General features: G+C 47.2%; 1 protein-coding gene across 7 annotated transcripts in view; it reads right to left on the bottom strand.

Annotated features, from left to right (window-relative positions):
* Positions 1-24: 24 nt before the first annotated feature.
* The window catches only part of Bcorl1 (BCL6 corepressor like 1), a 66113-nt gene continuing 41773 nt past the window's right edge, over positions 25-24364 (bottom strand). For all 7 annotated transcript variants that reach the window (XM_074064052.1, XM_074064053.1, XM_074064054.1 and 4 more), the window contains 7 exons: positions 24071-24294; positions 19424-19645; positions 16963-17129; positions 15867-16012; positions 8965-9042; positions 7748-7898; positions 25-4254 (listed from right to left, as the gene is read on the bottom strand). In XM_074064052.1, the coding sequence (XP_073920153.1) occupies positions 3972-4254; positions 7748-7898; positions 8965-9042; positions 15867-16012; positions 16963-17129; positions 19424-19645; positions 24071-24294 (1271 nt within the window). In that variant the 3' untranslated portion in view covers positions 25-3971. The remainder of the gene's footprint in view (positions 4255-7747; positions 7899-8964; positions 9043-15866; positions 16013-16962; positions 17130-19423; positions 19646-24070; positions 24295-24364) is intronic.

A 24364-nucleotide genomic window follows, 5' to 3' on the forward strand; every position in this document is an offset into this window, starting at 1 on the left:
CCGCTGCCCAATCCGGAAGACCCAAGCACTTCACGATCTCCAGCTAGCTGCGATGCAGAATGCCCTTGGGCAGACTCAGAGACCGTTTCTAAAACACACGTCAAGACCGGACACCAGAAATGCCCGACTTCCCGATTATTAGGTTAGACTATGGAAGGGGCAAGAATTTACTGCCCAGTTTGCCCCTCCTCTACCCCACACAGCATATAAGGGTCATCTCTCCAGAAATTCGGAGGTTGACAGGGCCTCTTTCAGCCCCGATGAGGAACATTCTGGTAAGATCGTCATTAATTGTAGGCTCATGACCTTGGCACAGAGGAGGAACTAACTTCAGCTAAACAGCCATATTTCTCATCTATCGGTAGGCAGGGTAAATTGTGCACCATTTGGCAGATGAGCAATGAAAGCTCTGGAAGATTAGGTTCTCAACCAAGGTGGGTTTAGATAGTAAGTGACGGCTCTGGTTCTTAAAAAGATTAGGGGGTCATTAATAAGAGGCCACCATTGGGGATGTAAATATATTTTTAGTGTCAGTCCTTACCTCCTATCTTGATCCTCACAACCTGGCAGAAGGGCAATAGGACTCCAGGCAAGGAGTGGGTAAAGGAACCCAGAAGCATAAAAAAAAGAAACTGCTGTTTAGTTCTGCTTTTAACTCTCCTTTCTTGGTCTCCCAGCCTCTGCTCAGATTGTCCCACCTCAGTTCAAACATCCCCTGCCAACTCCAGTGCCCATTTTTATACTTATTTAAGTATCCACTAGGCATCACCTCTCCTCCTAAGTCTCCTACATGCCCTTGTCCATCCCTTTGAGCTCCCACAGCATTCTGGGCCAAGGTGAAGCCTTACACGGCTTTCATGACCTACTAACATGTCTGACTTTTCTTTTGAGGTACTGGGGTTTGAACTCAGGGTTTGTGCTTACTAGTCACGTACTCTACCACTTGAGCCACACCCCCAGCCCAACATGTGTGACCTCTTAACTGCAAGTTCCAAACAGACGACTGTCCTGAAATCAGAACCACTATGGGGTGGTTTGGGAGGAACTTGGGGTCAGAAAGTGAGAAGGAGAAAGCAAATGACGAAGATCGATAATGTTCCTGTATCTGGGTAGAAAACAAGCAAGCTTCCAAGGCTTGAGCAAGGAGAGCAGCTCACAGTTCAGTCCCAGGGGATGGCTGGACTCCTGTAGACCAGACACACAGAGATACCCTGGTGTATTTGCTCAACCCACAGTGAAGGGCCCTAAGAGGGTCTCAGAGGCCAGGGACTCAGGAGATTGAGGCAGGAGAATAGAGTTCAAGGCCAGCCTGGGCTATATAGCAGGGTCCAGACCAGCCTTAACTTCCTAGAAAGATCCTGTCTCAATCCCCCTCCCCTGCAAAAAAGGGGACCTCACCCAGGCCTCTTCAACATCCCCTTTCTCTCAAATAGTAAAGGATACATTCTGGAACCTGCGGTCGGAAGAATCATAGCTTCTACCACTGTTTTTCCCAAGTGGGAGGAAAATTTGTAAAATCTAGGCTGGGTATCTTGCCTTCATAGTTGCTGGGCCATAGAAACCAGAACTGTGGAAGACTGCACTGAGCAGGTGGGCAGAGAAGGCACTGGTACAACAGGCAGGGTAAGGGCAGGGGCAGGGCAGGGGATTAGACAGCACAGCCAGGTGTAGTCTTCGATTTCCTTAGGATCATTCCTCATAGGCCACCAAAAAGGGCTACTCCCCCAGTCCTCTTATAGCAAACAAGGAATGCCCCTGCTACACACCTTCAAACCAAAGCAACTTAAGTCAGACACTCAATTTTCCTCACCCGCTCAGCCTCTGGGATTTGTCCCTGCCTTTCCTTTTTTTTCCCCACATCATGACCCAGTGACCGAAATGTTCATGGGCCATTTTGCCTTTGCCCACTGCACCCCTAGGGACCACAACTAACAAGCAGATCAGGAGTTCCCCCATTTACTGAATCCAGATGCCCATCTTAACCCCCAAAAGCCATGAGGAGGAGAAAAGTGAAGAGATAACAGGAGACAGAGGCCCTGACACGGGTTTTTCAGTATGCAAGTGTTTTTGACTCCATAGCCAGTTGCTTAAAATGAAACATAAAGAGCAGCCAGAATACACACCCAAATGAAAAAAAAAGTAAAGACAAACATAAAACAGAAAATAAACCACATAATATCATAAACCCCAACAAAACTAAAAAATTGAAATCCAAACCCTTCAACTTTATATATACACATATATATGTATATATATATAATTTGTTTTTTGTTAAAAAGGGAGAAAAACTGTTCGAAACCAACTGGGCAGGATGGTGGGGCTGGGAAGTTGTCCTACAGAAAGGGGCCCAGAAACTCCCCCTGGGAACAAAGAACAAACACAATACAAAGAAAATAACTACCAATGCTCCTGAATGGGTCAGGAAACTCCAGAGAACAGATTGTCCCATCCTCAAACTGGCTTTTTTTTCTTTTTTTTGTTTTTTTCCCCATTTTCTTCTTTTGTTGTTGTTTAGCACCTGTACAATAAAACTGTACCATCTCCAACCAGAGCCAACCACAGTGAGGCCCTCCTGCCTTTGGATGGTACACATTCTCTACAAAGATTGTTCGGAAAAATAGCAATCGGTAGAAAAAATAAGAACAAGGGTGGGAAAGACAGTATCACAGAGGGGGGTGGAACAGAGAAACAAGCCAAGCTCCTCCCTCTCCCTCCCTCTCTCCAGCACTAGAGGCCTAGAGGCCCAGAGGGAGGCCTGGTGGGCCATACACTCAGCCCTAGGTACCCAAGGGAAAGTGGAACCTAGGCTAGAGACTGATGTCATGCCCTCACCTAGGAAATAGCTGGCACCTGATCTCACATCTGGCAATCAGTCCCAGAGCCCTATATAGATTCCAGAGGAGAACTGAGGTGGGGAGAAAGAGGGAAAAGGGAGGGAAAGGGGTGTTGTGAGTCTGGGAGGGAATAGAGATGGGGCATGAGGGCTGGGAGGTGAGAGGCTCAGTATCTCCCAAGGTGGAGGCCACATGAGGTGGAGTGGGTGGGGGTACAGGGTGAAAAATGCAAGAGCAAGCCCATATTGTTCACCCTGAGGGGAGCAGGGAAGAAAGCATGGGGGACATCCTCATCCCCACTCTCAACTCTTCCTGTTCTAGAGTAACTCAGGAATGCCTCACCCCACAATTCTCTCCTCAGTAAACACTAACCTCAAGATGGCAGGGTTGTTAAAAAGGGAAGGGAGGAGAAAACCTGGCAGGGGGAGGGGAGCACCAAAGCCTCAAAATTTACCCCCAGCCCCCTAGCTCTGGGCCAGCAGCAGCCAGCTTCTTTAACCACAACTTGATGTCCCCCACCCTTCCCCAACGGGGGAAAACCACCTGGGAATAACTGTTGGAGGGAGCAGCCCCAAAGCTTATCCAGAAAGAAAAAGTAAAGAAGAAAGTCCCTCAATACAACAAGTTGTCTCAAATCATCACAGTGATACAGACTTATCAGAAACCAATGAAACAATACAAATTAAATACTAATAAAATAAATACTATGGAAGACAGAAGAGCACAGAGGGATGGAGGGGGCGCTCAGAGATCTGGGCTGTTCTCATTTCTCCTCGGGACAGGCCACGGCTACCCAGCTCACATTTGGTCTTAGTCATATACAAAGAGGCCAGTCCAAGGGGCCCTGGCACCACCTCCCACCACCCTTGGACCTCTTGTCTTCTGACACGGAGTTCAACTTTCCACCCCGATCACCAACCACAACAACAATGACGATGACAGGGAGATGAGAACTAACTGTAACCAAAAAACAAAACAAAAATCCAGTCACTAATGCTGGCATTGATAAGGCGGCTTCTTGTTGGTCCATATTATTGCCTCATTCTGCAGTCTGGTGCTCGGTGGGGGAAGACATGGGAGGTGGGAGAAGGGTGAACCTGGGAAGAGAAAGAACTGGGAGAGGGGGCTGTTTCCCCGTCAACTGTTCCAAGGCTGGAATTCCACCTCAGACCCTAGGAGCCGCAGCAGCTCAGGCTCGTACCGCACCAGCTCCACAGTCTCAGAGGAGCCTGGGGGAGACCTGTCCTCCATGCCTCCAGGCCTCTCAGCAGGGGTCAGCAGCTGACTTGAGGCAACCTGCCGGTGGAACTCAGCCTTTGGCAGGGTGGTGATTTCCAAGTGCGGGAACCGGGCCTGAAAGATCCTTGAGGAAAGCTTCAGCCTCTTCAGAACATCAGTGAAGAGGAACCAGTTGCAGGGCCTGAAAAGGCAAGAACAGAAGGAAGGGGACAGTGGGGCACTGGAAGCTCATTCTCCCACTGAGACTCACTGCCAGGGTGGCTACCACCCACTAAACCACAGGCTCCTGAGGCAAGTATTTTCTCATGTCCCCTGTGATGCCTGGCCCAGCTTCTAGCTGAACATCAGTGGGCTCTCACCCTATGCAGCTCTTCCATAAAGAAAAAGCAGGTGAGAAATGGGCCCTCCAGAACTGAAGCCTCTTTGCAGACTTCCCCAGGGCTTAACCTGCACCTCTGTGGCCTGGAATTTACAATCTGTAGGGACCACTTCTTCCCTGGCCCCCAACCCCATCTGGTTTCCCTTTCCCGTTCTCACCCCTGCTTTCCCTATCTCCTTGTTCTCCTAGATCTTCCTCAGCAGAGGGTGAGCCATGGAGAAAGGCTTAAACTGCGGGTAATCCAAAAGGCATTTCTCTTTGGCTCTGGAATGCATTAGACAAGTTTTTTCTCCAGCAGCAGCACCAACATGAGCAGGCCCAGGGCTCACATTACAGCCAGTCTGCCCTTGCTGAGCACACCCGACTGGGCGGCAGCCTGGGGACAGCTGGGAGGGGTGCTAGAGAGGTCGGTCACAGGCCAAACACTTACATTGACTAAACCAGGAAGCAACACTGTATCCTGGTGTTAGTGGTCCCAGTTATAGGGCTCTCCCTCTTAGCCTTTCTACTGTTCCAGTTCCAGCCTTCACCACTTCTGCCCCCCAACTGGCTTCCCTTTGCCAAGAGTCACTTTTCTGCACCCCACTCATCCTGTTGGGTCCTCTGTTACAATTACTTTTGAAAAAGAAAATATAACTGAATTATTTTCAATGGATCTCCGGTGTTTCCAAGAAATAACTCCCAATTCCTCCCTTCCTTCACCCTTCCTCCCTCCCTCCCTCCCTCCTTTCCTTCCTTTTTTTGAGAAGGGTACCACTATGTAGCCCAGCCTGGCTTGAAACTCTGATAATCATGCCTCAGCCTCCCCAATGCTGAAATTATACGCTTGCATCACCATGCTTGGCTCCAATTCTTTAGCATGATATTAAGCAAGACCTTCTAAACATGACCCTATTTGAACTCTTCATCCCAATCTACCTACCATCCCCCAACACATACTGCATCCCCCAGCCCTGCCAAATGCCAGCCACACAATACGACAGACCACTCTTGCTTTCTGAACTTCCTAACTTGTATGTCTCAGTGCCTTTGCTCATACCATGCCCTGTATCCTTCTCTCCTTCCTGGCCCAGCTTGGGTGCCATAATGCCTGTGAAACTTTCCCCCAAAGTAACTGTGGTCTCATGGCACTTGGTTCATACCCATTATGAGACTTCCAGCAGAGCCCACTTCTGAAAGGCTGCCTAGGAACGGGAACTCAGGGTTAACAGAAATTTTTATTTTTCACTTGACACCATTCTGAACTATTTGAGCTTTTTATAATAATAAATCTTAGCGCATTTGGTCTTTTATTGGAGTTAATTATATACTTATCTGTCTCCTGTATTAGACTGTGGATTCTTTGAAGGCTAGAGCTGTGTTCTGGTCCTTAGAGTTTGACCTGGTGCAGCTGCTTAAAACATGATTATGAAACACTTAAGACATCTACCCAGGCTGGGGGTGTAGCTCAGTGGTAGAGTGCTTGCCTAGCATATATGAAGCCCTGGGTTCTATCCCCAGCAACATGCCAAAAAAAACTACACGTGCAAACATAAAATGTGTACTCCGACTAACTATCCTTATCCCTCAAATGCAACAGTTCTTCCACATGATGGCAAACTGTCTTGTCATATCATTAGGGAATGGAGCGTTCTGAGTAAACAGAAAGGGACAACAGATACCCTACACTTGGACCATCACTTTCAAAGAATGGGGAGAAACCTTCAGAACATTCCAGCTGGTGACCAGAATCCAGTCTTGCTTTAATGATTCAGAAGGTGCTTCTGAAACCCAGGGGGTCTAAAGAGTCACCATACCCTACTTTTTGTTTTTTTGTGGTGGTACTGGGGTTTGAACTCAGGGCCTCATGCTTGCCAGGCAGGTGATCTACCACTTGAACCACACCCAAAACCCGACTTCTTAAAGACTCAAAATGTTCACATTGTGCTGCAGCTGTGGGGAAGGGCAGTTTTCAGAACAAGTGCTGGAAGATGTCATATTAAGAAGCCAGCCTTGCCAGTACCCAGCTCTTAGCTGATAATGTGCCTGCTGCCCAGCTTGCAGAGTGGCACGTGGCCCTTGGTTGCCATGTTCTGTCCACATCTAAAACAGACTACCTTGGCCCTTTTACTGCCTGTGGCCCAAGATACTGTTTCAGAAAAGGAGGTACTGAATACTTTGGAGGAATTAATTAACTGTGCAATACTATATCCCAGAAGCCCAGCCTCACCCTCAGGGATCAGCTTCTGCCCAGAAGAATAAGGACCAAAAGCCCCTGAAACTTGATCCAGACTAGTGTCATCATATAGGCTATTTTTTAAATTCTTATCAGGCTGTGGGGGAAGGGATACAAAAGACTAGGGGTCTAGTGATTAGCATCATACATAGAGGGGCTCACCTGAGGCATTCCTAATCCATCACCCACCTCACTCCCTATCCTCTGCACATCATGTTAGTTTGTTGTTTTTAAAAATAGGGTCTATATAGGGTCTTTTAAATATAGACTCTATTTTAAAGAACAACTAGGGAGGAAAAAAACTCCTCAACATTGTTTGCAAAGGTACTTAGAAAATACCTAATGATGGGGGCAAAGAAGAAAAGGGCAATTGATTCTGCATTCTCATTCTCCCACCTAGCACTTCCCCACATTGACACACAGGGAAACCTAACAAAAATGGCAGCCCTGAAGGCTGTCAAACTCCCTTTTGAATCATGAAGCAGTCATTGGGCTCAGTCTAATGCTGCGTGTCAGTCAGTCTCCAAAACTGGGTGCTTCCCACTATCATCTATGGAGTCATCTGAGCTAGCAGTGCTGATTGCCTTGCCAACATTAAGGCTTCCAGAAACTGGCTGTAGGTTGCTTAAGGACCTTAGTGGCTCCATAGCTATGGCAACCATATGGACCATTTTTCCAAGAATCTCAATTACAAATATTCTGTCTGGCTGTCCCAAGAAACCACAAAAATGCTCAGAGATTCTAATAGTTCATCAGCCCAAACAGCTCTCAGATTATCTCTTACACCCAGAACATCTGTATGAAACCTTTAGAGAGTAAATTTCGATTTGGGGTTCAGGAAATGCATACAGTTGGTGGAAATAGTGCAGACCTAGAGTTACATGGACCTCTAGCTTGAGCATAAGTTATGTTCTATCTGGGCTAGAAGATCAGGCTAGCCCTTGTCACGTGCTATCTTTCCTATGCTCCAGCACTCATTTGCCAGGTCCTTCCCCTGGAAAACTCCACCTTTGCCAGGAGGCAGGCCAGGGGTTGCCAGGATTCTGGCACATATTCCTTGTAGATCTCTCAGACACTTACCCACGGGACACTGACACTTGAAGGTTGTAGCAAGGGAGAAGAGGCTTGTCTGAGAGTTCGAACATGAAATCATCCTCTTCCACATCTTCTCCTTGCTCAGAGCTCCCAGGAGGATTATGCAGGAGGTCACAGGCAAACCCATCTTTTTTCTCTGGAAGGTGAGTGAGTACACAGTGGATCAGGACTTAGCTACATGCACAAATATGGAGGAAAAAAATGCTCCAACCAGATAAAAGGGCATGAAGGGGGGCTTCTTAAGAGATAAATGACAAGGCCACAGGTCCCTGGCTACAACCAAGGTTGGCTGATTCCATGGGTTCATGTGCTTGGAAGAGCATATGAAAGTTCTAGTCCTGGAAGGAACTATTTTGTAGCCAAAGATTCCTTATATTCCTCTACCCTCTGATTAGAAAAAGCAAAGTGATGTGAAGGATGAGTTGCTTAGCTGTTAGAGATGGAAGCCTGAAGATACTATCAGCAGTCAAGGGCAAGGTTAAAACAACTGCCCTTCTCTGGCTACAGCTTTCCCAAGCTGCCTCACTGCCTGATTCTGAAGTCCATGGATTCAGATGGTTCCCTTCCCCAGCCATGTGGCTGGGTGTAGGCCTGTTGCATCCCAACCTTCTCCTGCCCCAGCTTCCTCCAAGCTTAGGGTTGGAAAGGTCCCTTAATCTTTAGCCCTTGACCACCACCACAAAGGTGTAGTGATCTTCCAAGAAAGGAAAGCCTGGGCCAGAGGACTAAGGGCTCAGGAGATAGCAGCTATCTCAAAAACTAGATGTACATCATGGGAGCAGGGAAGTGAGGGAATGAAAACTGCCAGATGAGGGGTTGATTCCCTCTTGAGTGTGAGCAATACCAGAAGTGGTACCAATGCTCATCAGGGCTTCTGGAGGAGTTAAAACAAAGCAAGGAAGAAGAAGGGAACCTTGGAAGAGAGAGTTTACAAAATACCCATAGTGGGGAGTGGTAGAAGACTAAGGAGGGATGACTTTGTCCAAATTAGTGAGGCATCTCTGGATTAAGGCAAGTGACATCTGGGTATGAAGAAGGAAGGTTAGGGCTTGAACTGAAAGTGCCTGTAAGCCACTGACAGGGGAGGAAGGGCTACTGCCACAGGGTGAGGCCTACCTTTTAGAAGAACTGGTAAAACCCAAACCAAATCCCCTGTCCTTGAACCACAGTAAAGGATGGGATTCTTTCCACTTAGAGCTTACCCAACACAGAACTGCTGTAAAAATCCCAGGACACACCAGGATCACCCTCAGCACGGCCCTGAAGATCCGAGAGGTGATCTGATGAAAGAAGAGAAGGTGGTAAAACAAGGGGTTAGGCTGGATATGGAATCTTGAGGAATGCCCATGTATATGGGGCTGGGAGAATGGGAGGAGGGAAGGAAAGAAGGGGCCAAAAGTGACCAGAGAGGAATCTGTTTCCTGCTCCCAGTCAGAGAATGCAAGCCAGCAGTCAGGAGCCCAGCCTAGCCCACTGACTGCCTAGGATTGGCCTAGAGTTTAATCAAAGAAAAAATTTAACCTTCAACATTTTAAAACTGAGATTTCACTTTAAAATCCAGATTTCCAATTTTTTGTGAAAAAAAAAATCAGAAGATCTGGCAAAACTGCCTCTGCATTCCTGCATGTCAACAGTTGGTTGGAAGGAGCTATGACATGTGTGGGCCCCAGTTCCCACCCAGCCTCTTCCCTCTTTTATATATCAGCCTGAAGGCATGTTGTTTTGAGACCCCTGCTTCAAATGGCGTAGGGAATTCCTCTGCAAAAAGAATCCTGGACCCATACCAGGGTTTTATTCCCTGCTTGTCCCAATGTTAATATACCCAGTCATGACCTCTCCACTTTAAAGTTAGATATGTAGCTGGGGGTGTTGCTCAGTGGTAGAATGCATGCTTAGCATGTGCAAGGTTCTGGGTTCAATCCCCAACTCCAAATAAAATAAAATAAAAAATAAAGCCAGGCATGGTGGTGCAAGTTTAAGGCCAGCCTGGGATAAAGAGCAAGACTTTGTCTCCAAAACAAACAAAAAACAAAAACAAAAAAACAAACAAAAACCCCTTTTGCTTCCACTCACAGGTGTATGCCCAAAAGAACTGAAGACAAGTGTTCAAACAAAAACTTATATAGGAAGGTTCACATAATAGCTCTATTCATGATAGTCGAAAGCTGGAAATAGCCCAAATACCCATCAAGGAATCAATGGATAAACAAATGGGGTATGTCCATACAGTGGAATATTATTCAACCATAAAAAAGGAATGACATACTGATACATGGTATACAACATGGATGCTAAGTGAAAGAAGCAGATGGACACATAAAGGAACAGAATAGTAATATGTCACAACATGGATGAACACTGAAAATGTGATGCTCGGTGAAGGAAGCGGCCACAAAAAAACCCACATAATGTGTGATTCCATTTATATGAAATGTCCAGATTAGGCAAATCCAGAGGTAAAAAGCAGATAGGTGGTTTTGAGGGACTGGAGGAAGACTGGAGGAATGGGCAGTGATTGCTAATGGGGATGGGGCTTCTGTTTGGAATGATGAAAAAGTTCTGAAGCTAGATAGTGGTAATGGTGCTACAACATTGCAAATGTACTTATTCATTTGTATAAAGTAGATAAAATCACAAATTTTATGTTACGCGTATTTTATCACAGTAAAAATAAAACAATTTTAAAAGCCACCTTTTTCTTTCTGGATCTAAGGCCAGACTTTGGGTCACTGTTGGCCTTCTTATTTCCTGGCTAGGTATCACCTAGTAGAGTTGCTCTACCTCCTAGTCCCACCTGAACAAGCAGGCCCACTTGCTTTCATAACAAATTCAACTGTGCCATCTGTGGGCACATGCCCCAGCAGTTGCCAATATGCCACCTAGTACAATTGATAGGCTGACTAAGCTATGTGTGGTTGCCACCAGCCCTCAAGTAACACCTGGGCAACAGGACAAGAGAGAGTCCAAAGGGCACAGGTGAGTTGAGGGTGCCACCTGCAAACCAAATCCCAGGAGGAAGTTGGCAGCCTTTTTAAAAAGGAGTGGAGCTTGTTTCCTTCAATGGAAAGCACTACCGCCACTCAGTATACCCTCTCTCTTTGGGTCATCCTACTTTCAAGAACTATTATCTGTTGCAAGTTACCCAAACCACTCCTTTTCAGTCATCTTCTAAGAGATGAAGGGTTTCCCCCAAGAAGGAAAAGGCAGTCAAGGAGAAGCTTTCAAAGTAATGGCTGAGCAACTAGAATGAGAAAACTTTGGGCTGGAATATAACTCAGTGGTAGAGTGCTTGCCTAGCAGGCACAAGGCCCTGGGTTTGATCCCAGTACCAAAAATGAAAAGGCAAAAAAAAAAAAAAAGAAACCTTTAGGCATGGACATTAGAGCTTTTGTGTGTTCCGTGAAAAACCTCTGAGATCACACTACCATCTTCTGTGCTCTTCTGCAACCTGTGCCACTTCAGAGTTGGAAGTAGTTTCTTCCAACTGCTACTGAAGCATCTCTCAGGTAGGTGTCTGCTCTGCTCTAGGCCTTAGCCCTGTGCTTGATGTCATGAGAGATAAAAGAATGAGAACATAAGTTCTAAAAAGGCAAGGATCATGTCTATCCTATTCACTGTTGTATCTCCTGTATGCCCAGTGCCTGGCACATAGGAGCTTAATAATTATATGGGGGAAGAAGGCAGGAAGGGAAAGAGGGTGGAAAAGAGAGAATTACCACCAGGTAAGACTATGAAGTGTATGCTCAAGCAGTATGCCAAAACATATGTACGCAAATGCTGGCTGCCCCTTCCCCCCACAAGAGGTCACACAAGGATTCCATCACAGCAGCTCAGCTCACTGCATTCCTGGGGCTCCTCTCTAGAAACTGCCTTCAGAGCCCCTGGCACATTCCTCTAATTCTCTCCACTGTCTGCAAATCTTTGTCATATGCAAGTGAACCTGCCTTTCTGAGATAGCCCAAAGTGAACTGGCATGAGCAAAGATGCTAAAGTTAGAAGAGGCCCATGACTGGCACAGGTGAAGAGTCCAGCACCTGCCTGATGGTGCAGCTTGAACAGATGTCCTCACAGGCGGCCATGTAAAATCATGATGAAAAGTGACCTCCTTTTTCCTTGACTCTCCTTACCACCAGCCCAACCACAACTTTCAGTCCTTTACTTTCATCCTTTCTGTGAAAAAGTGCCCTAGACCCAACCATTCCTTCCTAGGTATACACTACACAGAATATGACAACAAGTAACCAAACAAATAATTGTACATGTATGCTCCTAGATGCACTATTGACAATAACCAAAAGAAGGAACACAGTCCATCTATCAATAAACAGATACACAAAAGGGGTTACACAACAGAATATTATTCAGCAACAAAAAGGAATGAAGTACTAAAACACACTAACCTTGAAATCAGTACACTACATGGAAGAAGCCAGATAAAAAACCCTCCACTGTAGGAGTCTATTTATATGAATCGTCTAGAATGGGTAAATCCATAGAGATAAAATGCAGACTGGTGCTGTCGAGAGCAAGGAGGAAAGAGAGAATGGGGAGAAACTGTGTAATGAGTACGGGGTTTCATTTGAGAGCGATGCAAGTTTTGGAACTAGACAGAAGTGGTGGTTGTGCAATGTAGCAAATGAACTAAATGCCACTGAACTGTTCACTTTTTAAATCATTGATTTTATGTTACATGAATCTTACCTCAATATATTTTTTAAAAGCACCCTTGGTGCGTCATTGTAAGTGGCAGCCAGCAGAGTTTCTCTAATTTCCAGGGTCCCTCTCCCCACCTCCTCCAGCTAAGTCACCAGCCAAGGGACATGAAAGGAGAATAAAACCAAAAAGCAAGTGGTCTTTGACATGGGGTTACTTACATGGCAGAGGTCTTTCGAAGGAGAAACAAAAATCTGTGATTCAGTGACCCCAAGTAGTAACTTGCTAACCCTTTCATCACTGGAAGGAAGAGCCATCCCAACTCTTCCTCTGATGCCCCAATCCAAACTGTGGCAACTCCCTTCAACCTCCATGTTCCTTCCACTAAGGAAAAATGACTGTTTTCTTTGGGCTAGTCTAGATGGTGCTCTTTCCTTGAAAGGGTCAAAGATAAATCTGTCACAGGTCTGTGTGTAATTTGGCCCAAGGGGAAAGCCTTCCAAATGCCTCCTGGGGGTTCAGACAGTTTGGTGCTCCAAAACCAAAAACGAGGCAGGCAGAAAGGATTTATTGTCTGGCCTCTAGTATCCAGAACAGAACTCAAAATCTAATAGGTGCTCAGTAAATGAACAGACAAACAAATGAAGTAGTGCCACTCTACCCTTCACCATCTCAGGAGAAGGCCTCACCCGAAGTCAATTCAACATAAGAAAATCCACAGTTATAACCCAGATCAATCACTAGCATCTTCTGCTTTACAACAGGATTCACTACAGGATACCTACAAGCATTCCTTTGTGTACTTAGAAGAGAATTTGAGTTCCAAACAAACTTTCCAGGCCTTGCGGAAAGCTGTATACCAGGCACAACCCTGATGCTCAGGCTTACCTTGTCTGCCTGCAGAAAATGGACTCTTTGCACCCTACATAGGGATTTGCCTTTATTTTCTGCCCGATAAGACCTCCACAGATGGTGTGGTCAAGCAAATGCTTGGGAATGAAAAGCAAAACACTTTTAAAATACCTCAGCCAGATAGGCAAGGTGAAAAAAAATCCAAAGTCTAGACAGATGTACCTAGGTGTGGGGGATGGCAACAGACAGGAGGCTTCCCTACCTTTCTGCCTCCTGGGCTCCCTATAGCCACTATCCCACCTACCCAGTGGTACATGGAGAATTGGTGGGGATGGACCCAGCGATGAAAAAGGAGAGCGGACATGGCTCTAGGCAATGAAAGAACCCCTGATGATAGATGCACAACACCATAAATGTACTCAATGTCACTGAATTATTTACTTTAAAATGGTCACATTAGGTGAATTTCACTTTCACTTCATTTTTTTTTTAAAAGCCCCTTAGTGTTGCTCTCTCTCCCTCACCCAAATTCCCCTTCCTGGGTGTGTGCTGCTCCTGCCAGTGCCTACCTCCATTGGGGGCAGGAGGTGGTCAGGCCAAGGTCGTAGCCTGGATTGCTACATCTTTCCCTAACAGCCAGACAAAACCTGCCTTTGCATGGAGAAGACGTGGCCCAGTCTATAAAACTATCAGCTCCTGACCCCCATTAGTCAGGAGCCGAGGAACTGAGAAACAGTGACGAGACCTGAATGAAGGTGCTCTGCCTGGAAAGTGCTAGCATCCAGAAGTCTTCTCTGTATTCTGCAACATGACTGGCATTCAAGTTAGCTAAGAAGGTGCCAAAAGGCTGGCCAGGAGTTGGGATATGTTGACAGAAATAAGGGAGGAAGGGTGCTTATTTCTAATTTTTTAACTACTTGAAAAATGGTTTCAACATTCAAACTCCTTTGGAGTTTTAGAGGAGGGTCTGGGACCACTAAGGTAGTCAGAGATTGCTTTACTTGGACCCAGGTGTTCCTAACACCTTCTGAAGGACAGTTTCAAGCCTACAGAGGTCCCTGGATTAGAACAGTTTAGAAAGACAGAGCTTCATATAGAGCCTTTATCATATTGAGATCCTCATCAGTGCCACATTTTCCTGAGGATCCAGTGGAGTGGAGTGGAGTGCAGATAAGCCTTGCATGTGTCTTGTATGTGTCTAAGAGAGAGTATACAAGTGCTGGTATGTGGGAAGAGGCCACAAAGAGTATGCCCCTGGTGATGGCTCAGACAAAGGAAGCAACCCTCATCACTGGCCCAGGATAAATGAACAACACAAAGCTTCTCTGTCCTTCAAGGACAAGGCCCTGGGGACCCAGAACTGGAAGAAGGAAAAATGGAAAAGGCAGCTCTCTTGCTCCCCAGCCTGAAGCCTACATTCCAGTGTTCAATCAGGTTGACTGGGACATGACTGGGGGGTGAGCAAAAGCCAAAACCTCCCCATCACTCCTTCCTCTCCCTTCAGGATGAAGGCAGTGCTCCCCACCTGCTCCTCTTCTGTTGGAACCTTTAGTTTAAGTCCCTCTCTTTCTTCCTCCACCATCAGTGGCCCAGTCTATTGACCTTTGGTCAATAAACAAATGAGCCACTGGTTGGGAGCTAGGAATTGTATCTCTGGCAGGTGGGGTTCAGACATAACCAGAACCAAAGCCCAGGTGAGAGGAGAGAGCTGACTCCTTGTTCAAGAGAAGCTCTACTGCAAACACACTGAAGCCTCTGAAGGGGTTCAGAGATACCACTCCCAGATGCTCCATCACTTGGGCAATCTTAAGAAGTAAGCACAAGGGTCAAGCTGTGATGTTACCAAGAAGTAGGGTTCCAATAGTCCATGGCCAAGTCCGAACAGAGACTCCCACTGCTCCATGTCCAAGCTGGACTCCCTCCTTCTCTCCTTCCCCTGCCCAACTCAATCAGTGCTATCTACCTATAGACAAACAGTGCTACTTGCTCATGAAAAATAAGTGCACAGTGGTTTGTGGCCCTTGCCATGGGCCTGAACACCAGATACTTTATCAGAAGGGGTAGGTGAGGGAAGGGAAAACAGGAATGGAGAGAAGCAGGACAGTGGGATGCAGAGGGATGATCACACTTATCACGGGGAAGGGCTGTGAGGACTAAAGCTTCAGGAAGTATCCCAGGGTTCCACTTTGATCACAAATAGGGAGAAATTATAAAAACAAATGATGAAAATGAGCATCACTTCCTTGCCACTGACATCCCCTTCATAGCACAGGTCAACACATTTTGCCCCCAACTGGATCTCTGAGTGAGGTTATTGCCCCATAAGGAGGTGTACCCCAGGTACCAACACCTAAAGATGAAATGGGTCCCTGTGGGCTACAGGAGTCCTTGAAGAGGCTACAATGTGGACACTCAAGACCAGAGGCTTGTTGAAGTAGTGAGGGGTTCCTGAGACACTGCAGGAAGCATGTGAAGAGGGAAGACACGCCTCATGGAAGCTGTCTGCATGGAACAGAAGAGATGAAGAGGGTCCCCTGACAGGGTCAGGAGCCTGAGGCGAGCCCCTAGGATGCCAGCTACAAGTCTAACCCACACTTACCTCTGAGAAAGCGCTTCATGGTGTCACTGCTGGCTAGCTTCATGGCTGTCTGACCCGAGTAGGTAGCCAGTGTGGGATCAGCCCCATAGGACAGCAGGAGCCAGATGGTCTCCAGGTTGTCATTGACCACAGCATCATGAACTGGCCTGTAGAGGTGATATAGGGTAAGGACAATAGGACTCAAATGGGAACTGGGATATTTGGGCTTTAGGCTATCACATCAGGGGAAAAAGTGAGAGGACCCCAGGGTAACTCCAGCATAATATGTGCTAAGACTTAGAGCAGGGCAGCCACCTCTGGCCTGCAATCCCCTATCCCATCTACCCACCTCTTTCTCCTCTCTCCCTTACTCTCTCTTTCTATCTTATCTTCCCCTGCATCTTGGGACAGTCCCTAGGGCACAGTGTGGCTCCACTGGAAGTTCTGGAGTTCAAGCAGAGAATGGGTCTGTAATGAAGGCGTAAAGTTAACGCAGACGCAGGGAAGAAGAACTGAAGGGCCACATGACTGTTCAAGGGTAGGGACAGGCAGAGTGGCTCCACACCAGGCTGTGACCAAATGGAGCCTATACCTTTTTGTTTGGGTCCCCCTACTTGATATGCAGCTCAGGTCTATTTTGCCCAGGAAGTAGGTCCTCTGGTAGAACAGAGCAGAATGGGTACAATGTCTCTAAGACATAGCAGGTATATTTTTTTAAAGTACATAGAAATCAAATTAGAAAAATAAAATCTGGAATGTAACCCCAAGATTGGCCTCTGGCTTAGTTCCTAAGACCCCAGATTCTGCCTGAGACAAGTGCCCCACTGGGATGATGTGAAAGAAGGGTAAGCAGGCTTCCTGGTAACAGCTGCAGAGGATGGCATGAGCCCTGGACAACTTCAGCCTCCCTCTAGGAGCCAGTATGGACTGCCCATCCACAACTCTTACACTCCTGCCCTATCTGGTTCCCTGTTCAATCCACAGAAGTCTTTCCAGAAGAATTCCTGGCAAGGCCTCTCTGCAACTCGCATCTCGCCATGCTGCAAGGTCCAGGCCACAGCAAGATCTCTAGAGTAAGGGGCTGGGGGTGGTGCTTGGGGAGGAGGCGCCTTCTTGCCTCGTGCCATCCTGTGCACTGCAGTTCACATTGGCCCCATGCTCCAGCAGGATGTTCAGGATGTCGGTCCAGCCACGGGAACAGGCCTCATGCAGGGCTGTATAGCCAGCATTATCGCGGTGATTCACATCCTCGCTGTCCTTCTGGAGGCAGTAGAGAACAACGTCCTGTGGGGATGTGGATAGTTCCATAAGTAAAGACAGTTCTAATTCTTGGAATCATCTCAGTTAGACTCTAAAGCTCCCCCAAATGTCTGAGGATTCTCAGAGCCTACCCTTTATATGGGGGACAAAAATCCTTTGTCAAGGGCTGTGGCTGTGGCTCAAGTGGTAGAGCATTTGCCTAGCATGTGTGAAGCCCTGGGTTGAATCACCGGTACCACAAACCAAACCAAAACAACCAAAAAAACACTTTCACCAACAAAGTCAGTTCTGAGCCTCTTGCCCAGGCCCCACTGTGAGCCATTCCCATGGCAGTGGGGAGACATATCTTATGGCTAAGAACGCTCATCAGGGTGGTGGTCATTGAGGTGAGGTCCTCAGAGAGGTATCCCTGTCCACCCAGAACTCACATGCCCAGACCTCGCCTCCCTGACTTTTGTGAGCCAGCCCAGAGCAGGGAAATGAGACATGGGGAGGTGAGTTCAGCTGCTAACAGTAATTCAAGAATAAGGAAGAATGAATTGTTTTAAGTACCATCCCTGGATGCTGGACTCAGCAGGAACAGTGTTCATATCAGAGTAGTCAGTTCCAGCTCTCCCCTCAAGTCAGAATTGTTCCAAGGGCAATCAAATTCTGTCACTCGTCCACACTTTAATACTTACCTTCCTTGGGCTGAGTTGATAGGACCCAAGATGGAACTCAGGTGACATAAAGCACCCTAGTTTTAGTATGGGATGATGCTGTGAATAAGCTGGGATGGGGAACTGGCAGTGTCCTTTGGCTGCCTGGCTTTCAGAACAAGGTACCCACAGGGCACTGCCATCGGCCCTCTCTGGGGAGCAGCAACACTCAGCTCTTCTGCCACACAGCTCACAGGCTGACTAGCTAGAGCAACTATGTGCCTGGGTTGAAGGTGCTTCCAAGCCTGTATACAGAAACTGGCCTGCTGCCTTTGCCTTGGAGAGAACACAAAGCCTCTTACCCTCTTCACCAATGGAGACATCTGAACCATTTTCTCCACCCACCCAACAGGCTCCAGCCCCATCCTCTTTTGTTTCTCTAATGGCTACCTTTTTTGATGGTTTGACCCCTGGTATAAGAAAGGTAACCTTGAGGGCAGCGATTAGTCATCATTTTCTCTTCGGGTATCCCTTGGCCATCATGCAGGCATCCACACTAGGTGCTAAAGAAAGATGCAGTGCTTGACAGGGAAGACACATCAAGTCAGCTCTCCTGCGCCTTGACTAAGAGCGGCAGGCTTGAAACACTTCTAGAAGGTCTTGAAAAGAAGGCATATTTTGTAACCCACACTAGGAGCAAATTCTGAAGAAATCATCAGTCTACGGCCATACCACACTGAACATGCCTGATCTCATCTGAAGAAAAATCATCAGCAAAGATACATGGTGAAGGGAGTTCATATCAGCAAAAAGTGGGAAACGATAGAAATGTGTGCCAATGTAATTTCATCATGGTGAATGACGTACTCTTCCACTTCTACCCTGGCACTTGAGAATCAGAAGACCTTGGTTTCAATTCAGACACATATATTGGTAGTATTCAGCGATCTTGGTTGGACACATCACTTAACATTGCTAGGCCCTGATTTTCTCACATGTAAAATGGGGATAATAAAATCTACCTTCACGGGCTTACTATAGTCAAAGTTCTTTTTTTTTTTGGTGGCACTGGGGTTTGAACTCAGGACCTCACACTTGCTAGGCGGGCGCTCTACCACTTAAGCCACTCTACCAGCCCCTACTCAAAGTTCTTAACATGATAAAAGAGGTGCTTAATAAATGCCAGCTCCCTTTCCTGCCTTCTTTCCCAAGTCTAGGGAGGTAATACGAAGTAGGGTTAGCTCGGCTTTGTCCCTTGAACATGCCCCTGACCCCTCCACCTGAAGCAGAAGAAGCTGGAGGAGATGAAGTGTGAGTAATAATTGCCTCTTGGCCTCTTGCTCCTCTCTGAGTGGGGGAGCCACCACACAGGGAAATTCAAGACAAAGTGAAAATCCAGAAATCCCTTTCCTAGCCTAGGAATGTAGGAGATGATATTGTGTTACCATTTCAATTGCATTTATCCCAACTTCACATTCAAATGAGCTTGCATTCCCACACACTGAGATCAGACAAGGGGCAAGGCAGCCCCATCAGCAATATGGGCAGTACAGGGAGACAGTTGGACTCAAGCCCCAGAAGCACCAATGGCAGGCAGCTTCTCTGCAGAAGCCTAGGCCAATGCCATCCTGCTGTTTGGGGGGAGAAGGGGATGGACGGATGGGATGGGACAGGACTCACCTTATAGCCTAGACGAGCTGCTCGCTGTAGGAGGGTCTCACCAGCATTTTTGTTCACTATTAGCCGCCGTGCCTCTGGAGGGATCTGCCGGGCTGTAGGTGACTCCGAGGCCTCCTCTGGGCCAAGACTTCGGGATTTAGAGGGTGTACATGGTTCTGTGGGCTTCGCTGGGGTGGGAGATTTGGGAGATCGTGTTTTCTGCTGGCTCCAACGACCTTTGCCCTGGGAAGCAGAGATGTGGTCCTGGGTCAGGCTAGGCACCATATCCCATTCATCATGGCCATGTCACTTGGCTTCCAAGACCATCTCACTTCATTTGCGCTCATATTGTGCTTTGTTGACAGTACCTCAAGTGATCTGGATCACTCTCAGCTTTGAGGCTAGAGGCTGGGCCAGTCACTAGCCATATGAGGTATGTCCAAGACCAGCACAGTTTCCCATGCATTTCCATCCCACTGGGGGACAGCAGATCCTCAGCCCTGTAAACCAATGACGAATGGATTGGAACTCTGGGATAGAGGGGGCACATCCCAGCTTCTCCCAAGCACTCTGCATTCCTTCTCTACCTGCCTCAATCCCTACTCACTGAGATCTGGATAAGCCATATCTCTAAGTAATGAGGACAAAGAAGAGCAGATATAGCAATGTGACTACAGTCACAGTTCTCTCATTGCAAAAACTTCCAGGACTGGAGGTGTGGCTCAAGTGGTAGAGTGTGTGCCTAGCACAAGGCCCTGAGTTCAAACTCCAGTACTACTAAAAAGAAAAAAATCCAACCTCCATCCACACTCAACCTCATAGGCTTTTTCCCATCTTTTACTACACCATGTCCTCAGATCATGTTCAAGCCCACTTGGAGTGTTGGGAACCAGACTGGGCTATATTGAAAACCTGCCTCTGCCATCCACTAATGACAAGACAAGGCTCACTTTCTCCCATGCAGGGTCATAGAGGCACTAAACTACAACAAAGGGAAGCACAAAATGTTAGGAGAGTCCTGACCTCGTGAATGACTCCTGGGTACCTCCCTTTCTCCCCCCTTTGAACTGGAATGTTCCCATGCCTATTCTACAATGGCATAGTGGGTCTTTGAGATGGGCAACTTGTGTCTTTAATTCAGGAGTATGGATGGGAAGGAACTGCGCTCAAGGAGTTGGACTCACCAAACCAGGCAGAAGGAGCCTCATCTGCACTGGGACCTAAGTTAAATAACAAGATTCTTTAGTTTTTGGCAGCACTGGAGTTGGAACTCAGGGCCTCACACTTGCCAGGCAGGCGCTCTTACTGCTTGAACCACTCCGCCAGCCCAGATGACAGGATTCTAAACAAGGAGCTGATGCCATAAATTGATGAGACCTTGAGGGGCCTTGGGAGGGGTAAATCTACTTTGCATGTGGGAGGGATATGAGTCACTGGAGGCCAGAGGGCAGATTGTGGTTGTCAGTCTCCAAGATGGGCCCTGAGGATCCCATCACCTGGTATTTATGCTCTTGTGTAGCCCCTTCCTACCCTGGATAGGACTGACCTGTGTAACCAATAGGAGACTGCAGAAAAGATGGTGTGTGACTTCCAAGGTCAGGTCCAAAAGATGCTGTGGTTTCTGCCTTGTTCTCTTTTGGATCACTCACTCTCAAGTAGGGAAAGCCAGTACCCCACATCATGAGGACGCTCAAGCAGTTCTTTGGGGTGAGCCACAGGGCAAGGGAAGGAGGCCTCCTACTAACTGCCAGCTCTAACCTGCCAGCCATGAGTGAACTACACTTGAAGCAAATCTTCCAGTCCCAGTCTAGCCTCCAAGTGAATGTAGCCCTGCCTGACACCTTGAATGCAACCTCATGAGAGACTCCATGCTAGGCCCACTTAAGCTACTTGCTCCTGAATTTCTGAGGTCCAGAAATTGTGTGAGACAAAATATACTTATTATGTTAAGCATTATTTTTAGAGTGATTTGTTATACTGTAATAGGGGTAATATATATACTTACCCCAATCCCTCGCATCCACACCTCACTTAACTCTTGTATCTTCTACACTATCATCCCACTGCCCTCCTTCTGTACATCGAGAACACTCACTCCAAATCACATAATCCGAGCGTGATGTCTCCCTTTCTTACTTCATTCTCATGTTTCATGGCTAAGTCTTGCCTCCCCTGCTAGGTTTTTTTGTTTTGTTTTAGCTTTTGAGGCCACATCTTACTATGTTGCCTAGGCTGACCTCTAATTCCTAGGCTCAAGTGATCCTTCTGCTTTAGCTTCCACACCCAACTCCCTTGCTAGTTCTTAAGCTCCTTTGGGGCACAATTCACACTGTCACCTTCTCTTCTGTTTCTTATAGCACTGGACTCAGGGCTGGGCACATTATCACAACAAATATGTGTTAACTTGATTCAAGCCAGGTATGTGCAGAGCCCTGGGTAACCAAAAAAGTTATCTAGAAAGACATGAAGTCAGAAAAGGAGCCATAGCACAGAAAAGATGAGGGTTCAAGGCATTTGTTTACTCTGGTAAATCCCAAGATCATGAAAAGTCACAATCAGTCTCCATCCCAAAAGGGCAGAGGTACAATTCCTAGCAGCTATGAGGACATAATGCTATTTTATCACCAAGAGGTTGAAGCATACAATGGCAGAACTGGAGGATGCTGGGTAAAGTGTCCAGGTTTTTGCTAAATTAAGCCAGAAGCTAAAGGGTGACTCTCCTTCTGGGGACCAGAGCTGCCAGAAAACAGGGAGGGAGACTGCCTGAGAGGGGGAGGAGCAAGAACAAGTAGGGGGACCCCTCCCCCTCTCCTGTTTCCCTCCTGGCTCTGAGCCCCTGTGGGAAGAAGCTCTTGGCCAATACCCTGCTTTAGTGTTTCAGGAGTGTTCCCCCCAACTCCCTCCCACTGCCTTGCTTCCCACTACAAAGCCCCATGCCATGGGGGCAACTGCAGCAGGTGGTGGTGACTGGGAGAGAAAGAAAGGCAGGAGGGAGAAAGGGAGGCCCTAGGGAGGGACAAAACCCTCTCCAAGAGAACATTTCAGCAGACACACTGCCTGGCAGAACAACCAGACAGAAGCATCAGAGTGTGTGGCTGAGTGTCAGTCACCTTTGTGTGGGATGGGGCCGCCTGCCTGAGTGTCTCAGTAGAAGGGGAGGGGGACACCAGCCTGAGATCCCCACCTTTTGCCACAGCTACTCAGGGCTGCAACGTTTCCTGCCCAACCACCCCCTCCCCCAGTGTCTTCTGAGATGCAGACAGAAGCCACTCATTCGGAGCCTGCAAGGCACACAGACCAATTGGGGCTATGGAGGCAGGCAGACTTGCTTCATGTCCTAATGCTGGCACTCAGAACCACTGAGTGGTCTCACACAAGTCCTTTACCCTCCCTAAGCCTCAGTTTCCTCACTGTAAAATGAACATAATAAAAGTGTCTACCTCCAAATCCCACTCCACAAATGAAGAGCGACAATATGAATGATGCACTTAGCACAGTACAGGGTTCCTTATTTTTCTACCTGGTCTTTCCCCACTCGGTGTGTTGGAGGGAATGGATGCCAGGCCACGCCAGACCATGCGAGACCACACTGGGACTCTGTGCCCTCATTCTTGCCTCCACCTGAAGGATGAGGATGCACACCAACCTCCGGAGAGCACTTTATGGTTATCAAAGACTGTCACAGACATTGCCTCCTTTGTTTCCCCAAGTACTCTTGTGAGACAGAAAAGGCATGGAGTATCAGCTCCATTTTTAACGATGAGCAAATAGACTTGAGTGCCTTGTCTGAGCTGGAACAAGGTTCCAGGAGGGAGAAGGAGGAAAGTGGGGAAGACAAGCACCCACTCTTTGCTAGTGCCATTCAGGAATCCCTGCTTGGGAAGTGGAGAGAGTAGTAAGAATCACAACCACCCAAACCAGCCCAACATGGGCTTCTTATTGTTGTTATCAATGACAAGTAGAGATCATGGGTACACATTGAACTTTCACTTCTTTCAAATGTAAAGTTCACTTAGAATTCTGATTTTTTTTCCAATGGTACACTATAGAACACAACACCAATGCTGTGAACATGAGATTCAAATGAAATGGTGATTCTAAACGGGGTGGGGCATGGCTGATTGGTAAGTACCCACTGACTTGCTCCTAAGTTTCCCACCAGAAGCAAAGGAATAGGGAATGAGGGAGGAAATAACCTGGGCCCAAGTGGAATTCCTTCAACCCCACCCTCAAGCAATCTTAGTTTAGACATCAAAATCCTGGCTTATAGAACTTGTTTTCTACCTTGATTGTCTCAGAAAGCTCCCCGGTTGGTTTCCAGTGAGTTAAGCCCCGACAAAAGTGTCTTGATTGGATGTTAACAAGCTATTCAGGCTAACATCCTGCCATATTCTTCAACTCTTCTTTAACTCAAACGAGAAGGAAAATCCAGCATGGGCCAAACCCTATAGTTAGCTATAACTTTAATTCCCATTGTTCAAATCTGTCCCTCAACCTTTCTAGAACTACTTTAAAATACTTTTACCAACATGGATTAATTTGATCCTCTCCATCCAATCCCTCCCTCACTCCTCCCTGAGAAGATTCCTGTCAGAAAGACTTGGTGGAAAGCTTGCCCCCTCTAGCTCATCCCTTCCCCTATATTGCTCCCCATTGGTGACTACACACCTTTGCCTCTTCTGACAAGTTTGCCATGTGCTTGGTCTTGCACTTTCGTTTTCCTGATGGCTTTTCTGAATTTTCAAGGCAGGCTGGCTCCTCCAGGTTATTTGGGAGGAAACCATTTGGTGAATCCGAGATCCCCTGGACTTTGCTGGACAAGAGCAGGTTCCTGTTCCTGAGGTGGTGCTCTGAACTTTGGGAGGAAGTCTTCTGCTTACGGGCCTTTAAATCTGAGTAAGCAACAGGAAAGAATGGCTGTCAGAGAAATGGAACACTGAAAAGCAATACCGTCCTCTAAGA

Source organism: Castor canadensis, chromosome X (genome assembly GCF_047511655.1).
Source record: "Castor canadensis chromosome X, mCasCan1.hap1v2, whole genome shotgun sequence".
Lineage (NCBI taxonomy): Eukaryota > Metazoa > Chordata > Mammalia > Rodentia > Castoridae > Castor > Castor canadensis.